The sequence below is a fragment of the Oncorhynchus mykiss genome, chromosome 17 (genome assembly GCF_057628025.1).
Source record: "Oncorhynchus mykiss isolate SJ-2025 chromosome 17, ASM5762802v1, whole genome shotgun sequence".
NCBI lineage: Eukaryota > Metazoa > Chordata > Actinopteri > Salmoniformes > Salmonidae > Oncorhynchus > Oncorhynchus mykiss.
In genome coordinates, this window is record NC_143038.1 from 38,358,389 (window position 1) to 38,371,625 (window position 13,237).

The 13,237-nt window shown below is 42.3% G+C and overlaps 1 protein-coding gene and 1 pseudogene across 6 annotated transcripts in view; both read left to right on the plus strand.

Annotated features, from left to right (window-relative positions):
* The first annotated feature begins 369 nt into the window (after positions 1-369).
* LOC110493217 (myosin heavy chain, skeletal muscle-like) lies at positions 370-6,442 on the plus strand (annotated as a pseudogene).
* Positions 6,443-7,934: 1,492 nt separating this feature from the next.
* Positions 7,935-13,237, plus strand: part of kiaa1328 (KIAA1328 ortholog) — a 40,015-nt gene continuing 34,712 nt past the window's right edge. Inside the window, exons 1-5 of one of the 6 annotated variants that reach the window (XM_021568892.3) lie at positions 7,935-8,033; positions 8,594-8,629; positions 8,721-8,802; positions 10,834-10,934; positions 11,068-11,183. In XM_021568892.3, the coding sequence (XP_021424567.2) occupies positions 10,846-10,934; positions 11,068-11,183 (205 nt within the window). In that variant the 5' untranslated portion in view covers positions 7,935-8,033; positions 8,594-8,629; positions 8,721-8,802; positions 10,834-10,845. Of the gene's footprint in view, positions 8,121-8,432; positions 8,630-8,701; positions 8,803-10,833; positions 10,935-11,067; positions 11,184-13,237 lie in introns of those variants that run through there. The other 5 variants (XM_036950179.2, XM_090205497.1, XM_021568890.3 and 2 more) reach the window with 5 other exon arrangements.

Consider the following 13,237-nt stretch of genomic DNA (forward strand, 5'->3'; position numbering starts at 1 on the left):
TTTTGGGACAGGGTGGATCTTCACCATTTTCTATGGCTCGCTGGTACCAGCACCAATGCACACACCTATCCCGTAGTTGGAAGTGAATCCTCTCTTGTGCCAAGTGCCATCAAAGGATACATGGATGTCTATGATGACATCCTCATCCTCCTTCAGCAACTCTGCTCTGTCTGGGTCTATATCTGCGTATGCTCTTCTAATTATCTTTGCAGCGCTTTCCATTGACTGTAGCCCTCTCTGAATATCTGCAACTAAAGTGTGTGGGGGGGGGGGTACTTATTATGTCTGTCGACATTACAGACAAAACTACAGGACTAAATATCAGCATGTTACACTATGTAAATATTAGCATATCAGCATTGTATTTACTTTATGTAAAGCTAATTTCTCGCTAATCGCATTAGGCTACAGCCCTATGACACTGTAGGCCTATGTGACAGTCTCATGGTATAGTTATGGTTTCCTATCACTCTGTTTTGTTAACATTGAATACATTTCATGGAGCAAGGAAATAAATATTATTTTACACAGCAAGTCACCTGACAATAATGGTCTACTCTCCATTTTTATTTACCGGTCATTCTCCTGTCATGTCTCTGATATGAGCTGAGAAGTAAGGCAGGATTCCTAGGATTTTGCTTATTTTCTTTAGGGCTGCATAACCAAGTCCAAGTTCGTGGGCTAGAACTTGGACTTCAATGAGATGGAGATTCAGTTGAGCCATGCCAACCGCCAGGAAGCTGCACGCCAGAAACAGATGAGGAACTTTCAGGGAGTGTTCAAGGTACACTTTAGTTTATCATGGCGTAGGAATAACCTGATGATGGCTGAGATTGAAGAACTGAGGGCTGCACTGGAGCAGACAGAGAGAGGCCGCAAAGTGGTCGAGCAGGAGCTGGTTGATGCCAGTGAGCGTGTGGGACTGCTGCAATCCCAGGTAAAGTTTACAAAATGCCCAATTAAAGATGTGCTTCCCATGTATTACTTTTAACATAAGCACGTTATCATAACTTGTTTAGAACATAAGCCTCATCAACACTAAAAAGAAGCTGTAGGTTGACCTTACTCAGGTCCAAGGTGAAATGGAAGACACTGTCCAGGAAGCAAGAAATGCAGAGGAGAAGGCCAAGAAGGCTATTACTGATGTGAGTCTACATATATTACATAACTATAAGTAGACTAGGATAGCCGTCTTGGCCATTAATGTCTCATTATTTGTCAGCACAATCAAGTTTCCCCAGCATGTTTGTGTAACAATGTCATCTCTGTTTGGAGCCAAACATCGCCAGTGCTATAATTATGTGCACATTAAGGACAATACTTTCATTTAGCAGTAATCCAGCCTGAAGAAGAAGGAGCAGGACACCAGCTCTCACCTGGAGAGGGTGAAGAAGAACCTGGAGGTCACAGTGAAGGACCTGCAGCACCGTCTGGATGAGGCTGAGAATCTGGCCATGAAGGGCGGAAAGAAACAACTCCAGAAACCGGAGGCTAGGGTAAACTCCTTAACTATGTATAGTTCATTCATTTGAAAGAAAGTCGACTCCATAATTGAAAAAGGCAACACTTTAGTTATAATTTAGTATTACCATCCCATCTGAGAACAAAACAAAGAAGTCTTCTATTTCAGGTCCGTGAGCTGGAAGGTGAAGTTGACGCTGAACAGAGACATGGATGCTATCACAGGGGTCTGCAAATATGAGGGAAGAGTCAAGGAGCTCACATACCAGGTTAAGATTTTTTTCTTAGTAATTATAATAATAGTCTATTTATAAAGCTACACATGATATAATGCCTACAGTATATTATTTTACAACCTACAGACTGAAGAGGACAAGAAAAATGTGAACAGGCTCCAGGATCTGGTTGACATGCTGAGGATGCCGTAAGTACAATACTTGGTTGACTTGACATCTTGCTTTATTGAGATTTATTTATGTAGTGTTACAAGGTACAGAAACTTTGGCATTAGTGTATTAGTCTTTGTTTTAGCTTTATCGCAGAAGGGACAATCACTGCAAGTAGTTTCAATATACAGTGCCTTGCGAAAGTATTCGGCCCCCTTGAACTTTGCGACCTTTTGCCACATTTCAGGCTTCAAACATAAAGATATAAAACTGTATTTTTTTTGTGAAGAATCAACAACAAGTGGGACACAATCATGAAGTGGAACGACATTTATTGGATATTTCAAACTTTTTTAACAAATCAAAAACTGAAAAATTGGGCGTGCAAAATTATTCAGCCCCCTTAAGTTAATACTTTGTAGCGCCACCTTTTGCTGCGATTACAGCTGTAAGTCGCTTGGGGTATGTCTCTATCAGTTTTGCACATCGAGAGACTGACATTTTTTCCCAATACTCCTTGCAAAACAGCTCGAGCTCAGTGAGGTTGGATGGAGAGCATTTGTGAACAGCAGTTTTCAGTTCTTTCCACAGATTCTCGATTGGATTCAGGTCTGGACTTTGACTTGGCCATTCTAACACCTGGATATGTTTATTTTTGAACCATTCCATTGTAGATTGTGCTTTATGTTTTGGATCATTGTCTTGTTGGAAGACAAATCTCCGTCCCAGTCTCAGGTCTTTTGCAGACTCCATCAGGTTTTCTTCCAGAATGGTCCTGTATTTGGCTCCATCCATCTTCCCATCAATTTTAACCATCTTCCCTGTCCCTGCTGAAGAAAAGCAGGCCCAAACCATGATGCTGCCACCACCATATTTGACAGTGGGGATGGTGTGTTCAGCTGTGTTGCTTTTACGCCAAACATAACGTTTTGCATTGTTGCCAAAAAGTTCAATTTTGGTTTCATCTGACCAGAGCACCTTCTTCCACATGTTTGGTGTGTCTCCCAGGTGGCTTGTGGCAAACTTTAAACAACACTTCTTATGGATATCTTTAAGAAATGTCTCTCTTCTTGCCACTCTTCCATAAAGGCCAGATTTGTGCAATATACAACTGATTGTTGTCCTATGGACAGAGTCTCCCACCTCAGCTGTAGATCTCTGCAGTTCATCCAGAGTGATCATGGGCCTCTTGGCTGGATCTCTGATCAGTCTTCTCCTTGTATGAGCTGAAAGTTTAGAGGGACGGCCAGGTCTTGGTAGATTTGCAGTGGTCTGATACTCCTTCCATTTCAATATTATCGCTTGCACAGTGCTCCTTGGGATGTTTAAAGCTTGGGAAATCTTTTTGTATCCAAATCCGGCTTTAAACTTCTTCACAACAGTATCTCGGACCTGCCTGGTGTGTTCCTTGTTCTTCATGATGCTTTCTGCGCTTTTGACGGACCTCTGAGACTATCACAGTGCAGGTGCATTTATACGGAGACTTGATTACACACAGGTGGATTGTATTTATCATCATTAGTCATTTAGGTCAACATTGGATCATTCAGAGATCCTCACTGAACTTCTGGAGAGAGTTTGCTGCACTGAAAGTAAAGGGGCTGAATAATTTTGCACACCCAATTTTTCAGTTTTTGATTTGTTAAAAAAGTTTGAAATATCCAATAAATGTCGTTCCACTTCATGATTGTGTCCCACTTGTTGTTGATTCTTCACAAAAAAATACAGTTTTATATCTTTATGTTTGAAGCCTGAAATGTGGCAAAAGGTCGCAAAGTTCAAGGGGGCCGAATACTTTCGCAAGGCACTGTATATCAGGGATGTTTCTGCAATTGAAATTATTGGGATTATTTGAATTATGTATTATTTGAAAATACAATATTTGAGAACTATAACAATCACCTAAATAAAAGCTAGACAGTTAGAGAATATAGAAAATTCCTAAAATATTGAATTTAGCAGTATTGCTTTTGTTATGTTTGAGCAAAGGAACACATCATTAGCCATGGCAAAATTCACAGATTTGAAGGAAATTAGCTTTAAACTGCAACATTTTCTCTGAGCTCCATAGCAAAATGTTTAGAATTGCAGGAAATTGGCTTAAAAATGCAAAAATCTCTCTACACCACCACTTAGCTTCTTTTAGCAATGCTAGTATTTACACACTAGCATCGTGGGAATTAGCTTGCAAAAAAACTGAATTGTCCGCTGGAAGTTAAATAAAATTGCATTTCCACTTACTATTGATTGTCTGTAGCCTTGGAGGGGGGAATGTGAAGAAAAAAAATAACATTAACGGAATGTATAATTAAACAGAATTTCTAAGGGTGGGTCTGTTGTCGACCTATGCAGTATACCTCAGCGAGGTCAGTCCCTCTCTACCTCATGTCAAAATAAGTCCCCCACAAGTTATTGCGTTATTGTGCAGGTATGGAGCACGTGCAGGGCTTATTTTGACATGAGGTAAGCAGAGAGGAAGTGGTTCTACAACAGGCCCAAGTTTGGAAAGTCTGTTTAATTTATGTTCTATTCGATGATTTTTCTCAATTGTTCTCAATTTCCCCCCTGCATAAGGACCAAGCTTCTTCCGTCGAAGGAGAGGCGGACCAAAATGCAGCGTGGTTATTTCGATACATCTTTAATGAAGATGATAACCCACGAAACACAGCAGTATTGCTTTTGTTATGTTTGAGCAAAGGAACACATCATTATCCATGGCAAAATTCACAGATTTGAAGGAAATTAGCTTTAAACTGCAACATTTTCTCTGAGCTCCATAGCAAAATGTTTAGAATTGCAGGAAATTGGCTTAAAAATGCAAAAATCTCTCTACACCACCGCAAAGCTGGAAGATCCTGGCTGACTGGCGGCTCTGGCTGCTCCATGCAGACTGGCGGCTCTGGCTGCTCCATGCAGACTGGCGGCTCTGGCTGCTCCATGCAGACTGGCGGCTCCATGCAGACTGGCGGCTCTGGCTGCTCCATGCAGACCGGACCGTGCAGGGCCTGGAAGCCTCTCCTCCCATTCCAAAACCCAAGGGAGTCTTTGAGGTGCCTTGCTGAGGAGACGTTATCCATGTATCTCCCCAGAAAGGCCCTCACCTCTTCGTCCTTAACGTATGGGTTGTAAATGTTGACAGTTACAACCCTAAAGTTGTTCCTCGCCAGGCTTGTTATTTCATAGTGGCTCATCGGCCTCTCACATCCCACTGCTCTTGCCCTTCTCAGGATATCATCGTGTTTCTCCTCTGTATGTAGTGCCACGTCGTATGCTCCCTCCAACGAGTTGCCTTGGAAACAAAACACGTCCTTCACCGTCAGCTTTAGAATCCCCATCAATATAATCCTTCCAAAAGTTTCCCGTCCTAAAGGCTCCAACTCCTTTTCCTTCCAAGCAAACCGAATCGTGTTGGCCAGCCCAATCCCAGGGACCGACCGTGTTGATGGATTTAGCACCATCTCCGCAAGGAGAATGGCACACCCGGCTCACGTTCTCTTCTCTTCTCTTCTCTTCCAAAACAAGGAAAAAAGAAAAACCAAAGTGACAACAAACACAGAGACAGGAACAATCACCCACAAAACACTCAAAGAATATGGCTGCCTAAATATGGTTCCCAATCAGAGACAACGATAAACACCTGCCTCTGATTGAGAACCACGCCAGGCAGCCATAGACTATTCTAGACAACCCCAATAACCACAATCCCATGACCTACAAAAACCCCAAGACAAAACACACCACATAAATAACCCATGTCACACCCTGGCCTGACCAAAATAATAAAGAAAACACAAAATACTAATACCAGGGCGTGACACAAGCCTACAGACAATCAACAGAGTAAGTTGAAATGTTATTTTATTCCTGTTTTTTAGCAAGCTAATTCCCAGCACCACTAGTGTGTAAATACTAGCAGTGCTAAAAGCAGATAGGGGCTGCTAAAGTTTTTTTTTTTTTTAATTCAGCCACACTAACCGGCTGACCGCGCCCATTGCCATGCCCCCTGCCACGGCCTTTTATATTCCGAAAAAAAAAACTGTATAAAATATAAACTCCTTCCTTTCATTGTAATGCATGCATGAGTCTCAATAAATAAATAACAAAATAGTGTAGTTATGGTATCAGATCTGTCAATCAATCACACACACTCATTACTTTGACTCTATCATTCAGTTATTCTACATGACTTTAAATGTTTTGTTCATTTTAATGTAATTTTATTTACATTATATGAATATTGAATAGTGTTTTGACACCCCTACAGGAAGAGCAGGCCAACACTCACCTGTCCAGGTACAGGAAGCTGCAGCATGAGCTGGAGGAAGCTCAGGAGTCACAGGTCAACAAAATGAGAGCAAAGAGTTGTGAAGTTGGCAAGGTATAATCAAATATTTTGTTCTCCGATTTCCTTAGATATGTCGACTTTAATGAACCCAGATTACAGATGAATGATGTGCAACTACATATAAAATAAACAAAAAATACATTAGCCTTTTTCTTGTTAATCCATTTAGGGAAAAGAAGCTGACAAATTAAGTGCAGCCCTGAAGAGAGACATCATCAACAAGGAGTCATACAACATGAGTTCCCAATGAAATGTTCTCGTATAAAATAGTAATACAATAAAGTGAGCTGACAAAGCCTGTAAATCTCCTTGTTTTTGTGATTTCTTCCTATCATTATGCTACAATAACGTATCGTATTGGTAGTTAATGTTTTGTTTTAGCTAATGGGTTGTGTTTTTGTATGCAATTTTCCATTATACTTTCTACAATGTTTATAAATTGTGAAAAAATAAATATGGTGGCCCCTAGGGTTTAAGGATAGGCAACACACACCATTAAAATTCTCAGTGGGAGAATCTCAAATGGTTTGGCTCACCTCACCTCCTTCCTCTCTCTGGAAACAAATGCCTTGGCATGAAATGAGACTCCTCCTCTGCTCACGAGTCATCAGGTAAATTATGTTTACAGGGGTGGAATCCCAAAATAAATGTGTAAAGTGATAAAAACAAATGTAGCTAGTTGTGCAAGACATGTTATAGATAAAATGATAAGTAGAGAATAATTGTAAAAATGTGAATTATAAAACCATTCCACGCTACCTGCCCCAAGGATTATTTTGTGCATTCCTCTGTCAAAGAAGGCAATCCTAACGAATTGTCATTCTCCTCGATCATCAGTTTCCAGGTCATGGAGGAGAGGAGAACGGTACGGCAATGCTTAAACTTTCCTTGGTTAATGACAAACCAAAAATGGAGCACAATGCCTGAAAGAAGGTTTTGCTCGATCAACTATTAAATCAGACTTCTCTGTGAGATGTTCTGGGCTCTATTTTGTAGATTATGATTACACTGAAGTAATATAGAACATTCCTATCAAATACATTGGCTTATAATTTGTTATATATTTCACTACATTCAATACCAAATGACTATTGATACTCACACACAATTCAATAGTTAAAACGTATCCCTTGATCTAGGCCTGAAGAGAACGTTTTGATTTAACCAACCGCTCCCAATGATGGATTTGATGTACATAACTTTATAGATAACGACAATTTGATGTACATAACTTTATAGATAACGACAATGTCTATTACTAAAAAATAAACTGAATCTCTTTACTAAAGGTGAGAGACAAGCATGAATTTCTATGTGCTTTTTGTTTTACTTAAACTTGTCGCCTGCCTTCGCGCCTCGCCTTTGGGAAAATGACTCCGATAGTTAGGACGCAGACATGAGCATCTAGTCTCATCTACAGATGTCTGTTTACAGTCACGTAGAGCCTTTGACACGCAATCACAGGGGTGTGGTACTGTTGATGTTAATGCCGCGTTTAAAACGTCAGCGATCTTCAGGTCGGAAAGTCGGAGCTGTTGGAATACCGAGTTGGATAACCGTTCAAATTGATTTTTCCCAGTCGGAGCAGTTTTTTCCCCCGAGATCCCAGTTGTTTGGAACGCACTTGAGTCGAAAGTAGGAGCTTTTCGATTACCCAGTTGTTCTGAACGCAGCATCAGTCCACTTTCCTCCCACCCCCCAACAAGTGTGTCTTTCATCCTAACAAGAGCCAGTTTCTACGCAACTTGGCCATACTTAGCATCCTGGGAGTGGCGGTTGATTCAATATGGCGGCAGCAAAGGAAGGAAATAACAACTCAGGATTTTAGGGGACTAATGACAGTATCCTTTTACATGGTGTCCATAAAAGACAGCCCCCCGTATAGGAAACGTTTTGAAGTCGAAATTGTCAGTATGCTTTCGATGACGGTAGGATACGTTTTTATTTTACAAGTCTGTGGAGTTGGTATGAGGCTAACGTTAGCTAGCTGTTATGCATACACATCGCTAACTAGATGTAATTAGCTTGCTTACTAGTTGTGGAGCCTTTCTAGCTAACGTTAACTAGCTAGCTAGGGGTTCCTCACCTGGCTGGAAAACTATCATAGCTAGCTAGTTTGTTTGCTATGGCCGGGGATGTTAAATACCATGTTAGCAAGCTAACTTACATTTTTGTAACTAGTTAACGTTAGCCGGATTCTCATGGGAAGTTAGCTATCCCTTAACGTACCATGTTCAAAGCAAGCCTTGCCAGCTAGCTGGCAATAAAGTTATCAACACATGCCAGGAACTTGATGAACCCACTTCAGTAGCTTGCCTTAGCCAACTTCAACATGGTGCTTTTTATTGAAGTGAGGGTCTTGTTAGAGACCAAATATATTTTCATAATTAAATTCACACAGCATCAGATGAAGACCAACCTGTGGTGTTAATTCCGGGTGAGGACATTATTAGACTTCTCAAAGCCATATGTGAGATGTTCTGACCTTTTCCTATTGCTGACTGTCTTTCCCTGTCCTCGATGGGTAGAGGGCAGCTCCAGGCCACCCCTGCACCTACAGTCCCACCCCCCAACCCAGCCACCCAGCAGCATCTCCTCACCACTCCACAGGTAGGTCTGCCAAGAAGGGCCACTCCATCAACACCAACTAGTTATTAGCTATTATAAACTGGGTGGTTCGAGCCATGAATGCTGATTGGCTGACTGCCGTGGTATATCAAAACACATTTTTACTGTTCTAATTAAATTGGTAAACAGTTTATAATAGAAATAAGGCACCCCAGGAATTTGTGATATATGGCCGGTATACCACGGCTAAGGTCTGTGGTGCGTAAGAACAGACCTTAGCTGTGGTATATTGCTTAAATAACCTCTCCAGTTGGACAGGGGCACATGCAAACACAAAGCCTGGGTGGTACACAGCTATTTCTGATTGACTCCAGCCATTTATACATAATTGAAATGTACTTAGGCCTACTCCCAAGCCCACCCTCTTTTCTCAGATTTGCAATGTTTTTCTGATGCTGATCACAATCCTGATTCATCAGTGCTAACTAATTTGTGAAATAGGCTGACAGGCTGAAATAGGCTGACATACAACAGGCTAGTAACACACAGAATGTCAATATACTGTAATGTTGTGCAATGCTTGCCAAAAAATGTGTCTCTCTTTTGTTCTGATTTAAGGCTTTATATTTTGTGATAAATTAAATATCCTACACTACATGGTCAAAAGTATGTGGACACCTGCTCGTCAAACATCACATTCCAAAATCATGGCCAATAATATGGAGTTGGTCCCGCCTTTGCTGCTGTAACAGCTTCCACTCTTCTGGGAAAGCTTTCCACTAGATGTTGAACTTTGCTGCAGGGATTTGCTTCCATTCAGCCACAAAAGCACATTAGTAAGGTCAGGCACTGATGTTGGGCGATTAGGCCTGGCTCACAGAACGCATTCCAATTCATCCTAAAGGTGTTTGATGGGGTTGAGGTCAGGGCTCTGTGCAGGCCAGTAAAGTTCTTCCACACCGATCTCGTCAAACCATTTCTGTATGGACCTCGCTTTGTGCACAGGGGCATTGTCCTGCTGAAACAGGAAAGGGCCTTCCCGAAACTGTTGCCACAAAGTTGAAAGCACAGAATTGTCTAAAACAGTGTTTCCCAACGCTGGTCCTCGAGTACCCCCAACAGTACAGTTTCGTTATAGCGCTTGACAAACGCACCTCATTCAACTCATTGAGGGCTTGATGATTATTTGACCAATTGAATCAGGTGTGCTTGTCCAAGGTTACAATAAAACATCTGTACTGTTGGGAGTAATTGAGGACCAGGGTTGGGAACACTAGTCTAGAATGTCATTGTATGCTGTAGCGTTAAGATTTTCCTTCTCTGGAACTAAGGGGCCTAGCCTGAGCCATGAAAAACAGCCCAAGACCATTATTCCTCCTCCACCAAAGTTTACAGTTGGCACTATGCATTCGGGAAGGTAGCATTCTCCTGGCATCATCCAAACCAAGATTTGTCTGTCGGACTGCCAGATGGTGAAGCATTAGTCATCACTTCAGAGAATGCATTTCCACTGCTCCAGAGTCCAATGGCGGCGAGCTTTACACCACTCCAGCCGACGCTTCGCATCGCGCATGGTGATTTTAGGCTTGTGTGTGGCTGCTTGGCCATGGAAACTCATTTCATGAAGCTCCCGACGAACAGTTCTTGTGCTGATGTTGCTTCCAGAGGCAGTTTGGAACTTGGTAGTGAGTGTTGCAACCAAGGACAGACAGGAGACTCAGAAATCTTGGCGGTCCCTTTCTATGAGCTTGTGAGGTCTACCACTTCGCTGCTGAGCCGTTGTTGCTCCTAGATGTTTCCACTTCACAATAACAGCACTTACAGTTGACGGGGCAGCTCTAGCAGGGCAGAAATGGGACAAACTGACTTGTTGGAAAGGTGGAATCCAATGACGGTGCCACGTTGAAAGTCACTGAGCTCTTCCGTATGTGCCATTCTACTGCCAATGTTCGTCTATGGAGATTGCATGGCTGTCTGATCGGTTTTATACACCTGTCAGCAACGGGTGGGACTGAAATAGCTGAATCCACTAATTTGAATGGGTGTCCACATACTTCTGCATATTTTGTTCAGGCGATCTCTGAGATGACCCAGGCTACGAACAGGACCTCTCTGAAGGACCTCTGTCCCCAGGATAAGCGGCGCATCGCCAACCTCATCCAGGAGCTGGCCAGGTAACCGCTCATCCAACATAAGTGTCTGTATTTGGCAGGGATTTGGGATTTTTAGGTGTGTGGATTTTCTCAAGAATTATGTTAATGTACACAGTCTGCTATAATCCCTGACCCTCCATCTCTTCTTACCTAGAGTGAGTGAAGAGAAGGAGTCGTCGGTACAGAGGCTGAGGGACGAACAGGAGACCTTTGAGCGCAAAATCCTACAGCTTGAGCAGCAGAACCAGCTCATTGTACAGGAGAGAGAGAGTATCCTTTTCCCCATGGACGCACACGGATATACACACACACACACACACACACACACATCAAGGGCGTCTCTTAATGACATTGTCAGCCCTGTGGTGTCATTGTCTGTCTGAAGTATCCTCAACCCCCGTCCTTGAGGCCTGCCGTGCCTGCTGATGTTTTCTTGCTTTCCCGGACTTGTATCAGTCAATGATTTATAAGACAGCCATGAGTGGGCAGTAGGTAGGCTAGTGGTTAGAGAGTTGGACTAGTAACCGAAAGGTTGCAAGATCGAATCCCCGAGGTGACAAGGTAAAAATCTGTCGTTCTGCCCACGAACAAGGCACTGTACCTAGGCCGTCATTGAAAATAATAATGTTCTTAACTGACTTGCCTAATTAAATAAAGGTAAAAAAAAAAACACTGCAGCCCTACTATGCCACTGAAGAATTTAAGGCTCTTCCTGTATTCTGGCAGCAGGGGGCAGCATTGCCTAGGGCTTGATATCACCACTGCCAACCTCAGTGTCTGCCAGATACTCCATGAGCGTTATAACATTCCCCCCTGCTTTTTCACGATTTTGCTTCTTGGCCACATCTTGACATTTAATATGACATTTGCACTCTGTCTGAGATCACTGTGGATTATGTTGTTTGAAACCATTACCGTCTATGACGTTTTACCTTGTGGGACTGTGGCATTTGCTCTTGTCTCATGTTTTGGTAATCATGCACTGAATTTTGTCATATCTTACCTTTTTCCTGACCTGTCAAAGGCTTTCAGATGCAACGCTACCAGTTAATTCTAAACAAGCTAACTGTCTCTTGGCATGACCTGGCAACATTCCTGTAATTCCAGCAGCATCCCAGAATTACTCTGTTTCCTCCCCTTTTGCATCCCACCCCACCTGTCGTCCTCCTTAACGATTCCGCTCAGGTCAAACCGACGTGGGTAGAGCCGTCAATTTAGGGGGGGGGGGAAACACAGCGAAATATGAAGAGTAATCGTTGGCTGGTAAATTGCACAATTGGCAGCGGAGCTGGGAAATTAGGAAAGCACAACTCAATTAAAGGCACTTAGGCTGCGAGACCTGGCATTTATACTAAACTTCCAAACTCCATTAAAATGGAATTTGAGCTGGAAAAACTCTGATTAAAGCACCTCGATGGGATAACCAGTCTGTTAAAGCGCACACACAGTCGTAAAGAGACTTCTGAGACATAGGGTTCTGGACTGATCTTTTTAAGGTTAAGGAGACACCAAAGGCAAACGGGCTAAAGGGAGACTTGTAAAGTCTAATTCCATTACACCCTCTGCCTCACCTTCAGTCTTATCTACCAAGAGCCAGGTTATCAAGGGGAGGATGTATATCTCTCTGTCTAAAGACCTGAGATGAGAGAAAAGCAATTCTTGTTGAAATGTTGTCTGTCAGGACGATTTTGAAGCTCAAGTGCTGAATGAAATCTACGATTTGAATAAGGTTGTCTTTGGTTGTTTCCCCTTGGCATGTTGTTTTGGGGAGGTTAAAAACTAAATGTCATTTCTGAGTCTGTGCTCCACATATCACATCATTTTTTTTCATCAACCTTGGAAGTTAGTCAGCGACTTTTATACCCCTGCTGTGGTTGAAATATTAAGTGACACTACCCTCCTCCCTTAGGCAATGGATAACGGGCTAAACTTTGAGTTGACTTTGTTCTTATTGTATTTATATTAGACCTTTAATACCATCAAAAGACAGTCAACTTTGAGCTATAGCGTTTGATGCAGCTATTTATTTGGTTGGTTGCTTGTAAACCGATTTGTCCTCGCCAGGAACATAAAGTTATGCTAACTGTCCCCTTCCATCAATTCTTCATCACCAGGCCCTACACACATACACACACACACACTGAAAGAGAGAGACTGCTTACACACTCATTCACACACCCAGTCGATTTGGCACAGAGCTCATAAGGCAGGTTTTAAAATATTCCTTTCCTGCGCAAATTTGTTTCACCTTAAGGTGGATTTCATTATTTCATTTGTGCACAGCCTGACAGGGTGAGTGAATCATTTTGACAGGCACTGTCTGA